This window comes from Oncorhynchus nerka, linkage group LG9a (assembly GCF_034236695.1).
Source record: "Oncorhynchus nerka isolate Pitt River linkage group LG9a, Oner_Uvic_2.0, whole genome shotgun sequence".
Classification (NCBI taxonomy): Eukaryota; Metazoa; Chordata; class Actinopteri; order Salmoniformes; family Salmonidae; genus Oncorhynchus; species Oncorhynchus nerka.
Window position 1 is genome coordinate 25,978,016 of NC_088404.1, and position 25,845 is coordinate 26,003,860.

A 25,845-nucleotide genomic window follows, 5' to 3' on the forward strand; every position below is an offset into this window, starting at 1 on the left:
AATATAATTATTGGTTACTAACACAATGCATTTACAAGTCCCTATTGGGCTAAACCAGTATGATGGCTTGGTAGACAATGGAAAGGGGGTGGGGGGCAGATAAAGAGCGGGAAAGACAAAATGTATTCACTGCACACAGTTGATAATCATATTAATTGAAATGCTAATCCTTTTTGCACATGAACGGCTGCTCATTTGAAAATTATTGCAATGTATATATTTACACCGTATGTCATTGTCTTCTCTGTTGGAAACGCCGGTCCATCTACTGGAGAGTGAGTTCATCAGATAACCAGAGACTAACTTCCCCAGGAGTCACAATGTATTTCGTGGTTGTTGCTTTCTCAGCGGCTCTGGATATTGTCTGTTGTAATGGTTATGTCAGGCGTACAGATGGTCCTTGCATAGAATAGATGCTTCTGCATTTGTCGGTATTCTCGTACTAGATTTATGTAATTTACAGCTGTAGACTAGTAATTCTACGTCTAGGATTTGCTCTTATTCTGTGGTGATCGATAGTCTCAGAGTTTAACCGTTTCCAGCCGTGTAGCCAACACTACACGCTGTCTGGTTTCCTGGGCCTATAGAGTGGTAACCATTTCAACGTAGGGACTTCGTCCCAACGTTCTCTGACTTAATGTACATTTTGTAGGAAGTGGGTTTTATACTCTGTGGAAGAAGGGGCAGTTCTATGACGCCTAACGTGTTGTCTGGGCTCACGAGGGCGTGGCCACTGACTAGTTACACTTTATATGACAATCCATGCTCTCATTTAGAAGGCAAACATCACATTTAATCTTTTCACAAATAGTTTCATATGTAATCACATTTGTTTCACAACATTTAGATGTAAACCTGATAATTGATTAGTGTACACAAACAGAGATACAGTAATGTAGGTTTCCTGTCCTTCATGAGATCACCAAATGAAACACACTCGTCATGACTGTCCCTTAAGTGTCCACGGGCCACTCCCACATTCTCAAAAATATAAATATTGTTTAATAATTCAAACTTTTGATGTCCAAGGGTTTCTCTGTGTTCCACAGTTTTACACTCCAATCTCAGACCCACTGTAACCTGATCCTTCAGATCATCACAGGACAGGATGCCTTCATCAAACAAAACTGTTTCATGACGCATCAGTGACATGGCAGGAGATGTTTTGAAACAATTACTGCTTCGCATACAAGCCAGTGAATTCTGGCTTGTTACAGCAATATGAGCCAACAGACTTGGCGGGTCTGGCACAGCTCCAGGTATATGTCCATTATGTTTAAAGGGGGGTCAATTAAGGAAGACATCCTCTTCTGCAAACCACTGGAAACCAGGACAACAGGAAAGGATATTTTTAAAGTACTGGATGGCTTTGTGACATCAAATGGACTTTGGTGGTCAAGATGTGTTGGTATCTGGACTGATGGTGCAAAAGCCATGACAGGGAGACATAGTGGAGTGGTAATGCGCGTGCAAGCAGTTGCTCCCGATACCACTTGGGTACACTGCAGCATCCACCGAGAGGCTCTTGCTGCCAAGGGAATGCCTGATGGCTTGAAAGACATTTTGGACACTACAGTGAAAATGGTTCACTTTGTTAAAGCAAGGCCCCTGAACTCTCATGTATTTTCTGCACTACGGAATGATATGGGCCGCTACCATGTAACGCTTTTACAACATACAAAAGTGCGCTGGTTATCAAGGGGCAAAGTATTGACACATTTGTTTTAAATGAGAGCCAAGTTTTTTTGTTTTCTTTAGTGACCATAAGTTTCACTTGTCTGACCGCTTGCATGATGATGAGTTTCTCACACGACTGGCCTATCTTGGTTATGTTTTTCTTGCCTGAATGATCTGAATCTAGGATTACAGGGATTCTCCGCAACTATATTCAATGTGCGGGACAAAATTGAGGCTATGATTAAGAAGTTGGAGTGCCTCTCTGTCTGCATTAACAAGGACAACACACATATGATTTCTTTGTGTGCAAATGAACTGAAGCTTACGGACAATGTCAAATGTGATATAGCGAAGCACCTGAGTGAGTTGGGTGTGTAATTACGCAGGTACTTTCCCGAAATGGATGACACAAATAACTGGATTCGTTATCCCTTTCATGCCCTGCCTCCAGTCCACTTACTGATATCTGAACAAGAGAGCCTCATCGAAATTGCAACACGCGGTTCTGTGAAAATTGAATTTAATCAGAAGCCACTGACAGATTTCTGGATTGGGCTGCTCTGAGTATCCTGCCCTGGCAAATCACGCTGTTAAGACACTGATGCCCTTTGCAACCACGTACCTATGTGAGAGTGGATTTTCGGCCCTCACTAGCATGAAAACTAAATACAGGCACAGACTGTGTGGAAAATGATTTAAGAAGGAGAGAGTCTCAAATACAACTCAACATTGCATCCTTTAAAGCACACCCTTCTCATTAATCTGTGGTGAAGAATTCACAATTTTCAATGAACAAATAAGGGTTTATATGTAAAAATGGTTCAATAAAGAGCAAAATTATTGATTATTATTATTTGGGCCCTGGTCCTAAGCGCTCTTTGTCACTTCCCACGAGCCGGGTTAAGACAAAAACTCACACTCATTCTTATGTTTAATAAATGTATCGTATAGTGTGTGTGTGTGGCAGGCTTACAATGATGGCAAAAAACAACATTTGAGTGTGTGCTGACCCTGGTGCTATAGAGGGGGGGTACGCAGCTGGAGGTTGAATGTTTGAAGGGGTTTCTGGAAAGTGCCAATATGGCCAACCGGTGGCTTTAAACCCTCATTGGCCAATAAATAGCATCAGCAATCCAGAGTTTATATGCAACATTGGATCCCACGGATGTACTGCTCCCCATCCCGCCTTCCTCTCTTTCACATTCTTTTCCTGGCTCCCTTACTCTGTCTGTCAGTCAGTCAGCCTGCCTCTGTCTTTGTACAGTGCCTTTGGAAAGTATTTAGACCCCTAGACTTTTTAAACATTTTGTTACGTTACAGCCTTATTCTAAAATAGATCAAATTCATTTTTCATCCATCTACACACTATACCCAATAATGACAAAGTGAAAACAGGTTTTCGGAAATTTTTGCTAATTTATTAAAAATTAAAAACAGAAATACCTCAGTTACATAAGTATTCAGACCCTTTGCTATGAGACTCAATTGAGGTCAGGTGCATCCTGTTTCCAATGATCATCCTTGATGTTTCTACAACTTGATTGGAGTCCACCTGTGGTAAATTCAATTGATTGAACATGATTCATAAAGGAACACACCTTTCTATATAAGGTCCCACAGTTGACAGTGCGTATCCGAGCAAAAACCAAGCCATGAGGTTGAAGGAATTATCTGTAGAGCTCCGACACAGGATTGTGTCGAGGCACAGATTTGGGGAAGGGTACCAAAACATTTCTGCAGCATTGAAGGTCCCGAAGAATACAGTGGCCTCCATTCTTAAATGGAAGAAGTTTGGAACCACCAAGACCATCAAGGTAACCTCCCGGCCAAACTGAGCAATTGGGGGAGAAGGGCCATGGTCAGGGAGGTGACCAAGAACCCGGTGGCCACTCTGGCAGAGCTCCAGAGTTCCTCTATGGAGATGGGAGAACCTTCCAAGACTGGGAGACTAGTCAGGATAAATGGAAAGATGAATGGTGAAGTACAGAGAGATCCTTGATGAAAATCTGCTCCAGAGTGCTCAGGTTCACCTTCCAACAGGACAACAACTCTAAAATCACAGCCAAGACAATGCAGCAGTGGCTTTGGGACAAGTCTCTGAATGTCCTTGAGTGGTCCAGCCAGAACCCGGACTTGAAGCCAATCGAACATCTCTGGAGAGACCTGAAAATAGCTGTGCAGCGACGCTCCCCATCCAACATGACAGAGTTTGAGAGGATCTGCAGAGAATAATGGGAGAAACTTTCCAAGTACAGGTGTGCCAAGCTTGTAACGTCATACCCAAGAAGACTCGAGGCTGTAATCTCTGCCAAAGGTGCTTCAACAAAGTACTGAGTAAACGGTCTGAATACTTATATAAATTTCATATCAGCTTTATGCAATTTTTTTTAATTTTTTTTTTTTTTACTGTTTTTGCTTTATCATTATGGTGTATTGTGTGTAGATTGATGAGGGGGAAAATAACAACCTAATGTTACAATAAGGCTTTATCGTAACAAAATGTGGTAAAGGTGAAGGTGTCTGAAATACTTTCTGAATGCACTGTATAGCCTTCACACTTTTCCTCTCCTCTTTTGGTTTCCCCCCTTTTTTTGAACCATTTCTTACCCTCTTTCTCCCTCCCCCTCTCTCTATCTCCAGGAGAAGAACCTGGACTGGTTCCCCCGGATGCGGGCCATGTCCCTGGTGAGCAGCGAGGGGGACGGCGAGCAGAACGAGATGCGCTCCCTGCAGGAGAAACTGGACAGCACCGTCACACTGGTGTCCCTGCTGTCCTCCCAGCTGTCTGAGCTAAAGGATCAGGTACGTCACTGTCGTTGAACAAGGCATTCATTTAGACTCTGAACAGGGCCGCACAACTCGGTGTCATGTTCATTGTGGCACGTAATGTTTGAGCGCTTCCTATTGGATAAGTCCAAATAGGCTTTCCCCGTTTCAGTCCATGTTTGAGTGCTTGGTGCCTTATGAAGACCGATCAGTATTCGAGGGCCACCGTCCTGTTGATTTTGTGGGTGTCCCTAGCACATAACTGATCAATGGATTTCATTGATTGTTCAGAGGTTTTTTTCCACACGCTACGGACTTTCTTCATTTGTATCCCTTTAAAAGTTCAGAAGCATCCACTGTGGCCCTTGAGGACCAGATCTATGCATTCAGCCTTCCATTATCTTTAACTCAGTGTAATATCCAAAGTTACATTTGATTCCAGTACATATCTTTTTAACCAGGGATTGAAATCAGCAACCCTGTGTTTCAATGCTCAACCATACAGCCATCTCTCTCTCCTCTCTGACCAAGAGGCTCTCAACTCCTTCATGACATCCCAAGGCACAGAACACCACGGGACTACTCACTCACATCACAATGGCCTATCATTCCTGCACGTTCACATGCACTTGTCATTTTCTCTGAGGTTATCATGCCTTTATGTACAAGGCAATTTCCCTCCCTGACCTTGGGCTAACTAGTTGTGTAAGTAGTGTGACAGATCTCTTCACTCCCCATCACCCGAACATCACGACACCATCATCACAACCACATCACCTGCCTCTCCTGCATGTGATCTCAAGGCAGTCACATGCCTCTCCTTGTGTGTTCCTGTTCTGCTGCCTTGAGTGAGTGAGTGAGTGAGTGAGTGAGTGACAAACTTCAGATAGAGAAAATAACAACCTTGGTAAAAAGTGAGCTGGAACTCATGGATGTGGTTTGTGAACACAGCCCTTTTATACTCAGGAAGAGAAGTTCACGGTAAAAACAGAGCTAGAACAGGACATGAGTCATGTGTTGATGTGGTTCCGATTCCTCATATGTGGGCAGAACAATCAAAGTGCTAGTGTTCATGTTGTCACAGACATTACTGTGTTTACCTAGGAGAGTTGTTAAGGACTCAAGTCAGAAAATTGTTTCTGAAATATTACATAGAGCAGGGTGAAATATGGAAGACAGGAAATCGAGGCTAATTGGCCCTTTACACTCGTACCTGTATACAGAATGAAAACAACAGATTTGGGCACTGATAAGTCCCTAAAGTGGAGCGCAGTGGCTCTACAGTAACATGCTATACATGACGTCAGAGCTCAGGCTTTGCACTTCACATTTCTGTATGGGTTTTGACTGACAGAAGATCTGAGCTTGAGCACCTCACGCGACAAGAAGTTGCCCCACTCCCTCCTGCTAGTTGGGCAACTTTTTCAAATGTTTTGTCTGTGTGAGGAAAATGCTGTGAATTAAGAGGACTCTTATGTAAACTCAGCAGAAAGAGAAACGTCCTCTCACTCTCAACTGTGATTATTTTCAGCAAACTTAACATGTGTAAATATTTGTGAGAACATAAGATTCAACAACTGAGAGATAAACTGAACAAGTTCCAAAGACATGTGACTAACAGAAATTGAATAATGTGTCCCTGAACCAAGGGGGGTCAAAATCAAAAGTAACAGTCAGTATCTGGTCTGGCCACCAGCTGCGTTAAGTACTGCAGTGCATCTTCTCCTCATGGACTGCACCAGATTTGCCCGTTCTTGCTGTGAGATGTTACCCCACTCTTCTACCAAGGCACCTGCAAGTTCCCAAACATTTCTGGGGAGATGTAACGCTCATTCCTTCGACGATAAACGCGAATCCGACCATCACCCCTAGTGAGACAAAACCGCGACTCGTCAGTGAAAAGCACTTTTTGCCAGTCCCTTCTGGTCCAGCGACGGTGGGTTTGAGCCCATAGGCGACGTTGTTGCCAGTGATGTCTAGTGAGGACCTGCCTTTACAACAGGCCTACAAGCCCTCAGTCCAGCCTCTCTCAGACAGTCTGAGCACTGATGGAGGGATTGTGCGTTCCTGGTGTAACTCGGGCAGTTGTTGTTGCCATCCTGTACCTGTCCTGCGGGTGTGATGTTCGGATGTACCGATCCTGTGCAGGTGTTGTTACACGTGGTGTGCCACCGGGAGGACTATCAGCTGTCCAGCCTGTCTCCCTGTAGCTCTGTCTTAGGCGTCTCACAGTACAGACATGGCAATTTATTGCCCTGGCCACATCTGCAGTCCTCATGCCTCCTTGCAGCAAGCCTAAGGCACTTTCCCGCAGATGAGCAGGGACCCTGGGCATCATTATTTTGTTGTTTTTCAGAGTCAATAGAAAGGTCTCTTTAGTGTCCTAAGTTTTCATAACTGTGACTTTAATTGCCCCACCGTCTGTAAGCTGTTAGTCTTAACGACCATTCCACAAGTGCATGTTCATTAATTGTTTATGGTTCATTGAACAAGCATGGGAAACAGTGTTTAACCCCTTTACAATGAAGATCTGTGGAAGTTATTTGGATTTTTACGAATTATCCTTGAAAGACGGGGTCCTTTTTAAGGGGACGTTTATTTTTTTGTTGATTTTATTTTGAAAGATGAGTCGTTGAGGATTATAAGAAATACTGCTTTGATGTCATACGAACAAGCCAAACAGCAGATGTCTAAATTTGCTCTTCACATATCCATATCAAAAACTCATTTCATATCAAATTGTTTTCTCACATGCTTCGTAAACAACAGGTGTAGACTAACAGTGAAATGCTTACGGTCATGTACAGTGTCAATGTTTATGGTCACATTTGTTTGATGTACAGAACATACCTTGGGTTGTTCTGAACAGAATGAGCCTGTGTTTGTCTATTGTGAAGAAGATTTGCTGCGGAACACACACCTGAATGCACTCCATCACTTCTTTCTATGCTCATCAAAATGCCAATCTGTTTCTCTGAATATGCTTTCACAAGGCAGTTCAAACACTGTAAGATCATATTTTATAACTTAGCTACCGTAGTCATGTTGGCAATAGAACAAGATGCCGACCTGACCTAGATTGAACATGATGCCGACCTGACCTAGATTGAACATGATGCCGACCTGACCTAGATTGAACATGATGCCGACCTAACCCATATTGAACATGATGTCCACCTGACCTAGATTGAACATGATGCCGACCTGACCTAGATTGAACATGATGCCGACCTGACCTAGATTGAACATGATGCCGACCTGACCTAGATTGAACATGATGCCGACCTGACCTAGATTGAACATGATGCCGACCTGACCTAGATTGAACATGATGCAGACCTGACCTAGATTGAACATGATGCCCACCTGACCTAGATTGAACATGATGCCCACCTGACCTAGATTGAACATGATGCCCACCTGACCTAGATTGAACATGATGCCCACCTGACCTAGATTGAACATGATGCCCACCTGACCTAGATTGAACATGATGCCGACCTGACCTAGATTGAACATGATGCCCACCTAACCTAGATTGAACATGATGCCGACCTGACCTAGATTGAACATGATGCCGACCTGACCTAGATTGAACATGATGCCCACCTGACCTAGATTGAACATGATGCCCACCTGACCTAGATTGAACATGATGCCCACCTGACCTAGATTGAACATGATGCCCACCTGACCTAGATTGAACATGATGCCGACCTGACCTAGATTGAACATGATGCCGACCTGACCTAGATTGAACATGATGCCGACCTGACCTAGATTGAACATGATGCCGACCTGACCCAGATTGAACATGATGCCGACCTGACCCAGATTGAACATGATGCCGACCTCACCTAGATTGAACATGATGCCGACCTGACCTAGATTGAACATGATGCCAACCTAACCCATATTGAACATGATGCCGACCTGACCTAGATTGAACATGATGCCGACCTAACCCATATTGAACATGATGCCCACCTGACCTAGATTGAACATGATGCCGACCTGACCTAGATTGAACATGATGCCGACCTAACCCATATTGAACATGATGCCCACCTGACCTAGATTGAACATGATGCCGACCTGACCTAGATTGAACATGATGCCCACCTAACCCATATTGAACATGATGCCGACCTAACCCATATTGTTATTTATAATGGGACGGTTTTTTGGATGGCGTAAACAAAAGCAGTAATTGTGTAATGGCGGGGATGCAGGATTGTGCCAAACAAAACAACTATTTTGTATTGTGCACACTTTGAGGAGGTGTGTGGCCACTTGGAGAAACCAGTTAGTCCTCTCACTCAAACCCTTTTTTTTGTCTTATGTTGCACGGTGCACCTACCCCACATTTTTCATGAATATTCATATCATGTTACTGAATGTATCCAGAGTATTTTCAGATTTCATTATCAACAAATCAGGCGAAAAGTACAGTAAATGTAAAATGCACCTAAAATCAACAGGGTAATGTTTGGATTGTCTTGTCAGGTTAATTGTTGTCCTCAACTTTGGTTTAATAATTTCCCTATCATCTCCAAACTGTTCCCTTTCAATTGCTACCATGCTTTTAATATTTATTCTGTAAGAAACATTTCAATCTAGCCCTCCCTATCCCTATAGTCAAATTCCCGCATTGTTCAGGGTTAAGAACAGAGGCTTTGTCCAGACGTGTGAAAGCTGAGCGCTGAGCCAGGTCTTCAGTACCAGAGATTACAGATACCGGTACATGGTGTTTATTCTCACCAATGATGAATATCAAGATGTTATGTCCTGTAAACTAAAGACGGTGAAAGGTTATCCTCTAAAAATGGAAACCATCTCAAATGGACTCCTTTGGACATTAGTTCCTAAATTGAAATGTGGTCTATATGACAAATTGCAAGAAATGTAGGCAAACTAGTGAAGCCAAGATTTGGTTCTCGGTTCCAAGATTACTGTAGGTGTAACCTGGGCTGACTGTCTAAACTCAATGTTGCCAGATTTAATTGAAAACTGCCCAAACTGGCAACACTGTGTGTAGTTTATATTGAATAAGTTATTATTTCCTTCTCTTCTCCCCAGATGACAGAACAGAGGAAGAATAAACAGATGATGGGCTTCCTGGGGCCTGCTGGGGTCAACAACCACCACATCCCAGCACACTGAGGGGCCTGGGTCCCCCTGCTAACAGAGAAAACTGCTGGAGGTACAAAAAGGGGCCACACACACAATGTGCATACAGTACACACGCACCCACACAATAGTATCCGATTTATGGGGCCAGCAGCCTACAAGCATAATTTACTCAAACAGTGCTTTGTATTCAAAGCAAACAGTGCCTTGTTCTTAGACAGTGTACTGACTCCTCACCCAGCATCACCCTCTCACATAGAACAGTACAGTGATGTCTGCCTTTAGGACAACACAAGCTGCCCAGTCATTCTGATCATCCCATGTCAGTCCTGCTGCTCTATGAGTGAGCCTCTGACTGAGATGCCAGCCATGCCACACATTGGCCAATGTCACTATTGCAGTCTACTGCAGACTGGAGGTCAAGGGAAAGGGTTAAAGGTTAAGTACAGTGGTCCTGTGGGCAGCCACGCTCTTCCTTCTGTATTCTCAGTGTACTGTGTCTGAGACTAAGATGAAGACAGACTGGGCTATACGCAGGTCAGGTACATTGGGTTGGTTGGTGTTGTTCAGTTCTCTTTGGACTTGAAAGGGGCTGCTCCTTGTATTACTGATAGGCCCTCTTTGGAAAGGGTGTACGTGTAACTTTAAGGTGAAGTATTTTCTTCCTAGCCTGGTCTCAGATCTGTTTGTGTGGTCTTGCCAACTCCTACGACAATGATAATAGGAGTTGGCAATAGCACACAAACAGATGTGGGACCAGGTTATTCTCTTTGGATATGTTTTAATATGACCTGTTAACTTGTGAACGTAACTGGAGTATTACATTTTTTATACATTGGAATTAGAAATGGAACATTGATCAACTTACCGCCTGGCTGCCTTGGGGGGTAACGTTGATCAACTTACCGCCTGGCAGCCTTGGGGGGTAACGTTGATCAACTTACCGCCTGGCTGCCTTGGGGGGTAACGTTGATCACCTTACCGCCTGGCTGCCTTGGGGGGTAACATTGATCAACTTACCGCCTGGCTGCCTTGGAGGGTAACATTGATCAACTTACCGCCTGGCTGCCTTGGGGGGTAACATTGATCAACTTACCGCCTGGCTGCCTTGGAGGGTAACATTGATCACCTTACCGCCTGGCTGCCTTGGGGGGTAACATTGATCACCTTACCGCCTGGCTGCCTTGGGGGGTAACATTGATCAACTTACCGCCTGGCTGCCTTGGGGGGTAACATTGATCAACTTACCGCCTGGCTGCCTTGGGGGGTAACATTGATCAACTTACCGCCTGGCTGCCTTGGGGGGTAACATTGCTTTGTCATCTCAATCATTATGACTGTGATAGTCAATGTTCTCAATATCCTGCACTTTTAAAAAATGTTAACGTACAACTGGAGAAACGGATTTGCATATGACGTTACTTTGCCTTTTGTTTTACACTTTACTTGAACTCGCTGCCATAAAGCTTCATAGCATGTGTCAGGTCTCCAGGATATACTATGCCAATGTTATGACACATATATATTTTCATGTATTGTGGTATTTAGCCTTATGCTATGAAGCTTCACGGCATGTTTACGACGAGTTCAAGTAAAGTGTTGTCTCCTTTTCTCTCAGAGAAGTGTCCTCCGTGATAATGCAATCCCTGAACAGCATTATGACTTTCTTTTCATATTGTACATAGTCTATAAATAACCGAATGAAAAGAAAATGTACATGACGATGATCTGATTATCTGTACGGAATTTACTTGAAATGCCTTGAGTCTTAAATCCTATATTGGTACAGAATGTAGTCAGGAGGACTGATTTGAAAATCATGTGCTTGTGTCCAATACAGTAGATAGTCTTAGTAACTCACTCATGTTGATAGAGATGTTTGATCATACTGTAATCGTGGTGTGGCACCCTGTTTCCTATGTAGTGCCTTACTTTTGACCAGGGCCCAGAGGGCTCAAGTAGGTGCTTCTGGGCCCTGGTCAAAAGTAGGGCAATAGATGGAGAATAGATTGCTATTTGGGACATAGACATCAACTCATCTCATACTGTAATGGTCATTCTCTATGGTTTGTTAGGGGTTCAAGCAGTGAAGCTGTGAGAAGCCCTATTGTATTTGTTGGCGTTCATTATTATACATCTTCTTCCGCCAAGGAAAATGAATACGCACATTCCTGTAAGGCCTAAGAGGGTGAAATTTGGCGTGATGGTAAAGGCCCATGGGCCCCACACCCTCTCAAGCAATGCCATGTCAATTGGCCTCATGGTGGAGTTATAACAAGCGATTGAAGATGCAAACTTTGAAAGGTCATGTCCCTTACCCCGTTTGAGCTAGAGTCATGAAATGTGGTACATAGGTGCCTCTCCTCACAAGGAACACATTTGCTTCAATGACGCATAAGGTTTTCCATTATGGATTTTCCACCATTTCCAATTCTTTGATAAACATTTAAAACGCTACTCATCTGGCATCGAATGACCGATCTGCATGAAACTTGATACATGGTATCTATGTACCAAGTTCTCTCAGAGCAATATTTTCCAGGATAGCAACTCAAACAACATGGCAGCTACTGACCAATAAACATTTAAGTGGGTGTGACCTGGCACATAAATGCATATAAATCAGACACAGATATGTGTATTGTACCAACTTCATACACATGTTCCAAACACTGTCAAAACTCAACATATGCAGGCACATTTAGATCAACCACAAAGTAGCCCTGTCAGGGGCACTTGATTATACCTCTTGATCTGTTTGACTCAGTGATGAAATTTGGCACACGCTCAGGGATCTGGGTGTAGCTAACTTGTAGAGTATGGTTAGGTTTCCTGTAAAAACAATCATGCAAGGTCATTGGCTTATAGTGGCCATGTTGTTTGAGCTAGAGTCTTGGAAAATATTGTGTTTAAAGATGTTCATAGTTGCTATATACCAAATTTGTTGCCAATTGGTCAAGCGATTTTCTGTTGTCGTTTTTAACTCTTGTAACTCAGTCACATGGAATTCAATTTAATATCTGTGTATAAAATGTGTATGTCTGTAAAAGTTTTTATCTTCCACAATCACATGACAGTATGAGAGTATGTGTGCACTTCAGAGGGGAATGCCCTTTGACACTTTTCTGTCAACAGATGGTGTGTTTTATGTTGATCAGATGCTATATTGTAATAAATCTATGATAGGATGAGACTGGATGTTTCTGCCTTGAGTTGATCACTGTCTCTGTGTATTTAGTCAGCCGTCTTGGGGTTGAATAATTGTTGTTTTGGGGTTGAAATTCATGTTTGTCCTACTGTTGTGGGCCACCTACACACCCACACACACACGGATCATGACCCCAGAATGGGACCTTTAGCCCCCCTAACAGCACCACTGGCTCAGTGGCATTACAGTGTCACGATCCACCTCATGGTCAGATCCTGTGGTTATCTGCAATTGATCAACGCTCACAGTAAACATCATGCTTTAATTAGCCCTGATCACACTGCAACTATTCTGCTTCTTCCGTCTAATTAACTGGATAAGAACAGCTAGTTAACATACATTAGATACCTGATGTTGACTTTGGGTCAGCAGGAATACAGTCGAGTTATAACAAAATAAAAATGACCAAAATAACCTGTAAAATAAATAATAGACTTACTGAGCTATATTGTATGCTAAAACAAACAGGACAGAGCTCACGTTCAGAAAGGCCCGGTTATGTTTTGTTAGTGTTGACTCTGGCGGGGCTGTGTTGGCTCATGCCGCCTCTGTGAGACAGCTGTTAAAATGATCTGCACGTGGTGTCATAATAACCCACAGCTGTCACTGAGCAAGGCAGGAAGGGGAAAGTCCAGCATATCTGAAATGCTCCGACTATGAGGTGAGGGGAAGGCTAGGAGGGAGTGATGGGGCTTGCCACCCCTGAATCTGTCTACTGTATGGCACAGTCATAAACATCCACTGCTTTGTTTTTGTTTTGTTTTCAATGATGTGAGCAACTGGGGACAATTTCAGTCATATATTCTCAAAAATATTGCTCATACAATTATAATGGTAGGGCAGATACCACCATAGTTAATGTACTGTTTTGTACCTGCTTCTGTTGGGCATGTCCTGCCAGTGGACTGCTGTATTGTACAGTAGCTAGAATTGTAGTGTGTAAGGTGCGGCTCCGGTCTTCCCACTGTCTAGTGCTGCTCATAGTCTGAGAACATACTGATGTAATGTTATGAGTAACCACTTCCAGGTCACTGTCTCGTACTGTACACTTGTGATTCTGAGGAACTGGCTGGAATGACTCTTAGAATTCTTAGTCTCTCATATGACTATGACTGGGTTCACTAGTAGTGGATTGGGCTAGGTACACTGTATTTCTGTTGTCCGTTCTACAGTGAACATTCTACGTGTTTTGTGCATGAGAACAACACGATGTGTGCACGTGAGCTTAGACACAATTGGACACCGGCCATCTTTGAGTCTCTTGACACCAGCAGTCCCCGCCCAAAGTCACGTGTTGTTCTGTCAACCCACCCAACATTAGTAGGACAATAAACAGGACATTATGCCATAAACCCCTCTGGGACTCTGCCACACTGTTTGGATGTTGGGTTTATTGAATGGTTGTTGGAAGCATATGTTTTAGATGTTGCAGTGTGACAAACAAAGGTGTTTTTGTGTTGCAGTGTGACAAACAAAGGTGTTTTTGTGTTGCAGTGTGACAAAAGAAAAACAAGTATTTTCAAATAATGTTCACGCGTTCTTTTGACAGTTTCAGTTATGCCAGGTGCGTGTGGCCATTACTGAAGTGAAGCGTCTCAATAACAGAAGTGCATCACACATTGGTGATTTAGCTTGTTTTCATTTAATTTTAGAGTTACTTGAAAGTGTTCTGCTCCCCACTGTAAGTGAAGGTTGATCCAATAAAGTAATTGATCACCTCATTGATCTCCTACAGTCATTTTCCCTCTCAGGGCTCTGAAGATATTCACAGGACACCAGATCAGATGTGTTTTAACCCTTCACAGAACCATGACCATTTCAAGCAGGTGTTTGTGTTTTCAGAGGAAGAAAAACTAATTTTGTGGGAGGGAAAGGACTCTTTACTGCCAGTTGTATAAATACACTGCCCTCGTGATGGGCTGCATGTTGCTTCCTGTGTCATGCTGTGGGGATGATGAGGCGGTATGGTCACATGGTAGATCATACACCCTCAGGCCAATCAGAAACACCACAAACATCAGGGCTCTTTTCATTAGGGCACACCCCTTGTTGTCCCTCCCAGTTGAAGTATTTTCTTCATCTGTTTGGTGTCTAATGAACAAGGCCCAGGCCTTCTAATGCCATTTAACTTTCTCACTTAATCTGATAACATGCTGCTGAAGTGTATTTTTGCAGTTCAACATGTCTGGTGGTGTCATGCTTTTCCCTTGGAGGGGTATGGTGAGAGACACAGATCCCTTGTCCCTTCCAGGAATGGAATGAAAAGACTCCAGCTCAGATAGTTATTATGCTTCCCTCGAAAGCTGTCTGTTGTCTTCAGTGATAGCTAGGTGGGATACTGTAGCTCTAAGGCAAAACGCATTCATTCATATATTTTTAATCAACAGTATTTCAGAATTGGATTAAACAGTAGAAGTAGGATTGCATGTGACATACATAATAAAACTGATTCAAGGACTTAAGTCAACACCATTTATTCAAAGTATTTATTCAATATGAATATAAGCTAAAAAGCATAGAAAATGGACATTGGCAGTCGTTTTTTCCTTAATGTACATGTACATTACTTAAAAGATCACCACTTATCCCCAGTAAAAAGGTATCTATTGAAGATGAAACAGATTTCTCAGTTTTCAAACCCTTCTCTTCATGTAGTATGTACAAAGAGTTGACCATAGTATCTGCATTGTACAGTAAATACCATATTACAACCCACCACTAGTTAACGCTAATGCATCATGTTTCTCTTTCTCATTCTGCTCTTGTCTCCGGTTGTGTCGTGTGATTTATGAATCACAAAAGTTGATTTTTACATAAGGCAAATCTCTCAACTTGAGACAACTAATTTTGCATACTGTCTTCACTATTGAAGGGAGTGAGACACTCTCCTGCTGAATTAGCCAATGAGCCATGTAAACATCATTTTCATCTTCGGATGACACGGTCCAGCTGTCCATCCAAGTACTCCTTTGGTGTCTTTTCATCTATTAGAAATATCTCATGTAGCATTGGCAACTACGAGTACAAAGTTATCCACACAGTATATAAAAGTCGTTAAAAAGCCATTATAGAAAACGTCAACGACCCCAACATGTTAATATGATTGAGAACAACCTAAACACACACTTATGCACACACCAAAAGGTTTTGTGTAATACATCTGTCCATTCGAGAAGAATGAGTGAAGATTCTGATTGGCTGATATCTCAATACCCTCAATAGTGGCATCATCATGGGCTAACTCTTCATCATGACATCATCATGGGCCTCTTCTTCCTACAACTCCCATCAGACCTTCTACCAGTGCTGGAAGGAGGGCGAGCCCATCTGCAGCTCCACGAAGAACACTTGATGGTGGTGCTTCCACATGACGAAGGCCCCCAAGGCACATACTACAGCTTCAGGGTGCCAGTGACCTCTCCGCAGTTGCTGACCTCAGCGTAGGGGAAGGTCCTGGGAATAGGGTCGTGGGGGTTCAGGGTGCACACGCAGTCGTCGCCCACCTCCAGGCAGCTGAAGCCGTTGGTCTGGGCATAGTGGTGGCCAAAGAAGGCCATGACCAGGGATGAGAGGACCAGGCCCATGGCGCACAGGATAAAGTACAGCAGCTGGAGGGGGAGAGCAGAAGAGGTGAGCTAGTTTAATATAGCATAGAATATCTAAGCATAGTGGGGATTCCAGGACCGGGGATACATTTTTAGAGGGAGGTCATTATTAATCCTGAAGGACAACAGCAGGGTCATGTTCTGCAGGCATTACATTTACATTTAAGTCATTTAGCAGACGCTCTTATCCAGAGCGACTTACAAATTGTGCAATGAAATTACTTGAAATAGAGGACAGACTACGAATGACAACACTGTTTCAAAGCATTTTCCGTGTTGGAGCCTATTAAACATGACTCTAGTTGTCTATACTAGTGAAGATGAACTGGAGTTGTATGTCTTTACGCTACTTACTGTAATACATTTAAATGACTGAATGACAGCAAAAAAATCTAATGGAATCTGATCTTTTTACTTCTAATTTATGTGGAATTCAAAAGTCAAAAGATTAGATACCATGTTTTTTTTTTTTACTGTTTACACATTAGGGAAAATATTAGATGGGTATCAGATATGCAAATAATTGGCAAAATATCTGAATTGGGCTGCCTGTGTAAAAGTCACACCAATCAGTAATTGAATGTGTTACAGTAAGCTGAGTAAAGACATACAACTCCAGTTGTCTTTTCCCTTATGTGTAAACAGCAGAAAAACACATGGAATATGTTCTTTTGACTTTCGATTTATACCACCTCTATATGTGGGTCTGAATTCTGAAACAAACCTGATGATTCATATGAGACGCTCTGATCATTATTTTGCTTTGCTCATGACCTACCGTTTCCATGACAACCACCCCAATATTTACAGGAACCGTGACTAAAAATGAGCATTCCATCCGTGTGCTACTTCAGATGCTACATCCGTGTGAATGCGCAAATTTGATGTGGGTCACATGTAAAAGTGTAGACCGAAAAGAAATTGGGATATGGAGAACAACATCTGATTTGGATTTATAGGGTGGCTGTGTAAACACAGCCTTAGTAAACAAGGTATGCCCACTCTCTAGCCATATCCAAATAGGTTTGTCTGCTAACAATTATCTCCTCGCACAGCGGCTAATAAATCCCTGCAGGTCTTGGCTGTCGGCCAGAGGTAGAACCTGACCATGAGAGACGTAGCAGGGCTGTCTTAAAGTGGCACTTCACCACTTTATAACCTCGTTCATTATGTCCAGCAGAACTATACCAGTGTGTATATATTTTAAAATGTCAATATTTTACATGTCAAAAAGATACAAAGAAAATGACCCCCTTTGATGTTGTTGGGAGTTATTTTCCAAATAATTGCGTTATTTTCACACAAAACGTTCCAGTTGGAAGTATCCCTTTAATGGAGGACTGACTGCTGAAAGTAGTGTCCATGTGAGAATCCCCTGCAGCTCCCATCCACTGTACCTTTATCCACATGTTGTGTGGGTATGTGCACATTATGTAAATGATGTCTAAAAATACAGCTTGATCATGTGTGAGAGGGGCTTTGCGTGGTTTATGTAATTGGAGTGTACAATCCCAATAACACTAGCCCTTCATCTAAATCCACAGGTTATGTAACACAGCCCTGATTCGCTCAGTATTTGTTTTCCGGTACACGCCGCTTATAGCATTATGTCACGTTTGATGCTTGCTTAATTTGAAATGGTGTTTATGTTTATTTAAAACAACTGTGAAATATGGAGAATTAAAGTACATCATGAGATGTATTGTACTGTGCTGAACCAAAGCGTGCTAGAAGCACTTCACAAAGCCTTTTATATAGCTGTACTCACGTGTTATGTTAGGCTAGGAACTTTAGGAAGACATGAAGAAGGCGAAAATGGCGACAATCTTTTGTTGCATACATTTACACCACGGAATGTAGATTGTATTACTTTTTGAATGTATTGTTCAGTTTCTACACGTTATAGGACTACTTCTACATACATTTTGAGTGGAGGAAGTCCATCTGTGAAAATGTTATATTTGGACGATGCTCCCCATTCTGGCATCTCTGCACTGCCTCCCAGTCTCACTCAGAATTGAATTCAAAACCCTCCTGCTGACATTCCAGTCCATCCATGGCAATGCCCCGCCATAAGAAGTGTTGACATTGCTGCATGCACTGAGGTGTCTGTATAAACTACTAGCACACAGCTATGCATACCCATGCATACCCCACAAGACATGCCACCAAAGGTCTCTTCACAATCCCCAAATTAAGAACAGACTATGGGAGGGTACAGTACTACATAGAGCCATGGCTACATGGAACTGTATTCCACATCAGGTAACTGATGCAATTTTTTTAAAACATAAAAATACACCTTATGGAACAGCAGGGACTGTGAAGAGACACATAAACATGATAATACATGCACTCTACACACACGTACACATGTATGTTGTATTGTAGATATGTGATAGTAGAGTAGTGGCCTGAGGGAACACAATGTCTTGTGAAAAGTTTTATGAAATTTCATGTAAAATGTTTCATTGCTTAGAACTGCCTTAATGTTGCTAGACCCCAGGAAGAGTAGCTGCTGCCTTGGCAGGAACTAATGGGGATCCTTAATAATTACAAATACCTCAAATAACTGCTGCTATCCCATAATCTCACCGCAGCCACAGATTGCATGATAGCCTACTCCTCCACATCTCCAGGAACAAGCTCTGCTCCGTGGGGGATTGGGCTTTCTGCTCGACTGCCCCCGCGCCTCTGAAATGCTCTCCTGGACCACGTGAAGGCACCATAGACTCTGGGCTCCTTTAAAATGTGCATAAAACCCCTCCTCTTTAGGAAGGCATTCAGTTAGTTCTAGCTGTTTTCTTGTCTTTGTAGCGTCAGCTGTGATCTCTGTGCCAGTGGCCCTGTCTAGTTGGCCTTTTTGTCCCCGTCTCTTGTTTTTAGTGAACTCACTGTGTCACTTTGAGAGTTTTTCGCATTATATATTCAATGTATTATTAATTGGTTGGAAAATCCAATTGCCTACATTGTATGGACAATTAACTGAAACGATCAAGTCATGTCCAATAACTGTGCTCATCTACCCATAGGCTTCCTACAGAGCCTTGCCAATAGACATGTTGTGTTCTGTATTTCTCTGTATGGCCCTATACATACAGTATCACCTTCATGGTTCAACCATACAAACCTACAAACAGACATGGGTTCAAATCATATTTGAAATAAATTCAAATACTTTATCTGAGCTTCATTGAGCTTGCCTGTTGCAATGGAACTAAAAGAACAGTTGCAAAAGTGCAAACCCTGTCCATATGGCACTCTAGCCAGGCTAAAGCAAGTATTCAAAAGATTATAAATAGTATTTGAAACCAGGTCTTCGTACAGTATGTCGAAGTGACAATCAATGTTCTCTGTGCTGTAGTATATTGTCCCTACACATTACTTTAAATCAGATCCAACTGACTAAGTACAACCTTTGTATGGTTGATTTGAATGGGGGGTGCATTTAGTAATGAATGGTATTCTGGTCTATAAATAGTACTAATCATCCCATTAGAGTGACCAGTTTATCTTGGTCTCCGCTCAGTTGGACAGGAAATTGTCAGAGGGCATGTGGTATTGCCGTGGGAAGTAGGGGTGCTGATAAATAGGAAAAATATATACAGTACCAGATGAAGGTTTGGACACACCTACTCATTCAATGTTTTTTCTTTATTTTTACTATTTTGTACATTGTAAAATAACAGTGAAGACATCAACACTATTTTATATTTCAGACTCTTCGAATTAGCCACCCTTTGCTTTGATGACAGCTTTGCACACTCTTAGCATTTTCTCAACCAGCTTCACGAGGAATGCTTTTCCAACAGTCTTGAAGAAGTTCCCAGATATGCTGAGCCCTTGTTGGCTGCTTTTCCTTCATTCTGCGGTCCAACTCATCCCAAACCATCTCAGTTGGGTTGAGGTCGAGTGATTGTGGAGTCCAGGTCATCTGATGCAACACTCCATCACTCTCCTTCTTGGTCAAACAGCCCTTACACAGCCTGGAAGTTTGTTGGGTCATTGTCCTGTTGAAAAACAAATGATAGTCCCACTAAGCGCAAACCAGATGGGATGGCGTATCGCTGCAGCATGCTGTGGCTGCCATACTGGTTAAGTGTGCCTTGAATTCTAAATAAATCACTGACAGTGTCACCAGCAAAGCACCATCACACTACCTCCAACATGCTTCATGGTGGGAACCACACATGCAGAGATCTTTGTGGGCTATACTCAGCCTTGTCTCAGGATGGTAAGTTGGTGGTTGAAGATATCCCTCTAGTGGTGTGGGGGCTGTGCTTTGGCAAAGTGGGTGGGGTTATATCCTTCCTGTTTGGCCCTGTCCGGGGGTGTCCTCGGATGGGGCCACAGTGTCTCCTGACCCCTCCTGTCTCAGCCTCCAGTATTTATGCTGCAGTAGTTTATGTGTCGGGGGCTAGGGTCAGTTTGTTATATCTGGAGTACCTCTCCTGTCCTATTCGGTGTCCTGTGTGAATCTAAGTGTGCGTTCTCTAATTCTCTCCTTCTCTCTTTCTTTCTCTCTCTCGGAGGACCTGAGCCCTAGGACCATGCCCCAGGACTACCTGACATGATGACTCCTTGCTGTCCCCAGTCCACCTGACTGTGCTGCTGCTCCAGTTTCAACTGTTCTGCCTTATTATTATTTGACCATGCTGGTCATTTATGAACATTTGAACATCTTGGCCATGTTCTGTTATAATCTCCACCCGGCACAGCCAGAAGAGGACTGGCCACCCCACATATGCTCTCTCTAATTCTCTCTTTCTTTCTCTCTCTCGGAGGACCTGAGCCCTAGGACCGTGCCCCAGGACTACCTGACATGATGACTCCTTGCTGTCCCCAGTCCACCTGACTGTGCTGCTGCTCCAGTTTCAACTGTTCTGCCTTATTATTATTCGACCATGCTGGTCATTTATGAACATTTGAACATCTTGGCCATGTTCTGTCATAATCTCCACCCGGCACAGCCAGAAGAGGACTGGCCACCCCACATAGCCTGGTTCCTCTCTAGGATTCTTCCTATTTTTTGGCCTTTCTAGGGAGTTTTTACTAGCCACCGTGCTTCTACACCTGCATTGCTTGCTGTTTGGCGTTTTAGGCTGGGTTTCTGTACAGCACTTTGAGATATCAGCTGATGTACGAAGGGCTATATAAATACATTTGATTTGATTTGATTTTGATTTGATCTGTTCACCTCTCACAAAGACACAGCGATTGGAACCAAAAATCTCAAATTTGGACTCATCAGACCAATGGACAGATTTCCACCAGTCTAATATCCATTGCTCGTGTTTCTTGGCCCAAGCAACTCTCTTCTTATTATTGGTGTCCTTTAGTAGTAGTTTTTTTGCAGCAAATCGACCATGAAGGCCTGATTCACGCTGTGAAGCATGGAGGAGGTGGTGTGATGGTGTGGGTTTGCTTTAATGGTGATGCTGTCAGTAACTTTTTTTGGTTACTACATGATTCCACGTGTGTTAATGTATAGTTTTGATGTCTTCACTATTATTCTACAATGCAGAGAATAGTAAACATAAAGAAAAACCCTTGAATGAGTAGGTGTGTCCAAACGTTTGACTGGTATTGTATATCGACAGCACCCCCACCCCAAATGATCTTCCCGCAGCCATGGCATGTGGGTCTCACCTTGGCGATGAGTTGCATGGACGTACTCTCATCTGATAGGTATGTAATGGAGTAGAGGAGGAAGCCCAGCAATGAGGCCACACACAACTAGAATAACATAGAACACAGCGGAAAATGTATTTAGTGAGAGTCATTCTCTAAATGATATGCTTTGCAAAATATACTTGTATACTTTAAGTTAATCATTCTTTAATGTTTGCTTTAAAAATACAAAGACTGCTTTAAGGGAAGGGAAAGGGGGAAATCGAGTCAGTTGTACAACTGAATGCATTCAACTGAAATGTGTCTTCTGCATTTAACCCAACCCCTCAATCAGAGAGGTGCGGAGGAGGGCTGCCTTAAACAACATCCACGTCTTCGGCGTCCGGGGAACAGTGGGTTAACAGCCTTGCTCAGTGGCAAGACATAAGGGGTCATGCATGCTCATGAAAGTCTTACATTGCATTATTCCTGCATGCTTTAAGTAAATAGTTACCAGTACATGATCACTGCTTTTTTATTTTCTGAATGGCATTTGTGTTATTGGGAAACTGAATTTTATTCGGATCTGATCAACACCAAGTGTTGCTATGGTGCTCTAAGCCACACACACGCAAACCTCTTATCTTATTTGCTGCTGAGAGGGGCCTCTTCAACCCTCTTCAAGCTGTTCATCCCAAGTTCACTCTTAATATTCTGCACTTTCAGCATCAGCTTGTCAGCTGATGACATTCTTACTGCTATGGCAAAACAGTTTTCCTCCTCTCTTGCAATGACACACACCCTCTCTCAGAGCATATTAGAGTCTTGTGACTAACATGCAGCATCTAATTTAATTATTTTCAGAGGTGAGGAATCAGAATTCTCTTGAAGGATCTTGGTGAACTCAGTGTTTTTCACCGGGCCGTAAATCTCCGAATGGATGTTCCCTGTGTGTACTAAGACTTCCGATTGCACACATCTGTACACACTGCAATTAGGGTATATGGGAAGCTGAGAGAAAACAACATGTTTTTCTCCTGTACAGAGATGCAACTGTGAAGTATCTCACGTGGACAACATGATTTTGTTAAAGAAATGCTAATGTTCACCACTAGAAAGTCTATGCTATAGATAGTAGAGAAAAACACATAGTCAGACCCCTGTGTTATCATTAGTAGGCCTCTATAGCCTTGGGGCTGAAAGCGTTCATTATTGTAGTTTCTATAGAGTAAAATATTATTTGTTGTAGCATGAGAATATTCCAAATTCAATATAGAAATGCTGTATCTTATGTAACTTGTATTACTCCTAAGCAGAACTTCAGTGGAAATCCTGACGACATGTTGATACAATGTTGCAACATAAGGTAAAGTGTTACCGTCTATTGTTTTCAGTATTGTTTGCTTGATTTATCTGAAGACATTAGCTAACTGTAGGAGTGAGGTAAGAGGCTAAGAGCCATAACGCTGACTGCCATTCTAGACTTGTTGTTTTCTCTGCAAGCCAAGTACTTTTACTTTTACAAGGCCAAAGTCTTGCCATGATTACAGTTGGGGGAAAGTTTGAAACTTGTTACAGACCTTTAAGCCAGTATACTGGCTTAATTTTGCACGCCCAATTTTTCAGTTTTTGATTTGTTAAAAAAGTTTGAAATATCCAATAAATGTTGTTCCACTTCATGATTGTGTCCCACTTGCTGTTGATTCTTCACAAAAAAATACAGTTTTATATCTTTATGTTTGAAGCCTGAAATGTGGCAAAAGGTCGCAAAGTTCAAGGGGGCCGAATACTTTCGCAAGGCACTGTACATATGTCTGTGTGCTAGAGTCATACAGATGTGTTTATATACATCATTAGGCCATGCATGCAGTGAAGGTAGAAGATAAGTCAATTTGGCTTCATTCCAGGGGATGAGGCGGTACAACCAGTGTCCATGCATCTATTGTAGGTGAATTGCATGGGAGGCACAGTAGTTAGAGGATCAGGACAGGTGTCCATGACATACAGTCAAGCAGTGAGGTGAGGCTGGACAGAGGGAGCAACCGTAGTGGCCAAACTGAGTGTCTATGCATGTAGATACACAAGGTTGCATTGACAGTGGTAGACCTGATCACTGACGACGATGAGACAGCCTATAGGGAGGTCAGAGATCTGGCAGTGTGGTGCCAGGACAACAACCTCTCCCTCAACGTCAGCAAGACAACGGCGCTGATCGTGAACTACAGGAAAAGGAGGGCCGAGCAGGCCCCTCTCCACATCGACAGGGCTGTAGTGGAGAGGCTCTAGAGCTTTAAGTTCCTCTGTGTCCACATCACTAAGGATCTATCATGGTCCACACACACCAACATACGACAACGCCTCTTTCCCCTCAGCAGGCTGAAAAGATTTGGCATGGGCCCTCAGATCCTCAAAATGTTCTACAGCTGCACAATTGAGAGCATATTGACTGGCTGCATCACCTCTTGGTATGGCAACTGCTTGGCACCCAACCGACCACAAGGCGTTACAGAGGGTAATGTTGACGGCCCAGTACATCACTGAGGTCGAGCTCCCTGCCATCCAGAACTTCTACACCGGGCGTTGTCAGAGGACAGCCCTAAAAATGTTCAGACTCGAGCCATCCAAGTCATAGACTGTTCTCTCTGCTACCGCACGGCAAGCAATACCGATGCACCAAGTCTGGAACAACAGGACCCTGAACAGCTTCTACACCAAGCCATAATATTGCTAAATAGTTTGTTTACCAAATAACTACCTGGACGATCTGCATTGACCTTTTTTGCACTAACGTTTTTGACTCATCACATACACTGCTGCTACTGTTTATTATATATCCTATTGCCTAGTCACTTTATTCCTAGTTATATGTACATATCGACATCAATTACCTCGTACCCCTGCACATCAACTAGGTACTAGTCACCCCATAGATATATCCAAGTTATTGTTACTAATTGCGTATTTATTATGAAGTGTCATTACTTTTTTATTATTTCTCTTTTATTTCTCTCTTCATTGTTGGGAAGGGCCCGTAAGCAAGCATTTCACTGTTAGTCTATACCTGCTGTTTACGAAGCTTGTGACAAATAAAATTTGATTTGATTTGTTAGACGATGAGGATCCATGCAGTCATGTAGTGAGGTCAGATGGACATGGGGACCAGAGAAAGATAAGGCATAGGCCCATGCAGCTACAATAATGGCACTATGCCATATTGAGTGAACATGCATACAGACGGACGAGGCAGGTCCATGCTTACAAGGATGCCAGCCAAGTGTGGGGTCTCCCTGGCCAGGAGCGAGGGGCTGATTGTGACCATGGGGAAGGCCACGGCTGTGATGGCCACACTCAGCAGCAACTGCAGCAGGGCGATGAGTAGGGGGAAGTGACAGCCACAGCACTTGTGGGAGTTCTCGGGCGCTGGGCCTCCATCCTCGGCCTTCACCTCTTTCTTCTCCTCTGATGGGGGGTGCTCCTCTGCTCTTCTCTCTTCCTCCGGATCCCTTCTTCCCTTCTCCCATTCTTCACCTTCTGTCAGGGAGATGCGACAAGCACTTCTTCTTCAGCTTCACGGGAGGTGGTTTTCTCTCTTTCCTTTCCCGTTCATTTGTTTGTCAGTCTCTTACCGTCGTGCTGTCTGTTGGGTGTGCTGCCTGCCGCGCCCCGCGTTCCCTTCCTCTTCCTGCTCAGGGTTCCTCTCAGCATAAGCCCAGCTCTGCTGCTAGGCTATGTGGAACCAGAGAAGACTCTGAACTAACATTTAGAGCAGATTCCTGGAGCTGCTCTGGCACCACTTAGCAAAGCAGCAGCACATTGAAGGAAAATAAGGGGGGGGGGGGGGACAAAGGG

The 25,845-nt window shown here is 43.2% G+C and overlaps 2 protein-coding genes across 5 annotated transcripts in view; one reads left to right on the forward strand and one right to left on the reverse strand.

The window, feature by feature from the left end:
• LOC115134115 (inositol 1,4,5-trisphosphate receptor type 2-like) overlaps window positions 1-23,675 on the forward strand; it is a 176,590-nt gene extending 152,915 nt beyond the window's left edge. For 2 of the 4 annotated variants that reach the window (XM_029667771.2, XM_029667774.2), the window contains exons 56-57: window positions 4,318-4,479; window positions 9,523-12,766. In XM_029667771.2, coding sequence (XP_029523631.1) covers window positions 4,318-4,479; window positions 9,523-9,606 — 246 coding nt within the window. In that variant the 3' untranslated portion in view covers window positions 9,607-12,766. Of the gene's footprint in view, window positions 1-4,317; window positions 4,480-9,522; window positions 12,767-16,003; window positions 16,190-20,918 lie in introns of those variants that run through there. The other 2 variants (XM_029667772.2, XM_029667773.2) reach the window with 2 other exon arrangements.
• Window positions 15,246-17,450, reverse strand: LOC115134117 (sarcospan-like). The gene is made up of 2 exons (XM_065022453.1): window positions 17,165-17,450; window positions 15,246-16,389 (listed from the first exon to the last, which is right to left on the reverse strand). Exons 1-2 carry the CDS (start codon window positions 17,222-17,224, stop codon window positions 16,174-16,176), a joined length of 276 nt encoding a protein of 91 aa, XP_064878525.1. The 5' UTR covers window positions 17,225-17,450; the 3' UTR covers window positions 15,246-16,173.
• Window positions 23,676-25,845: the final 2,170 nt, after the last annotated feature.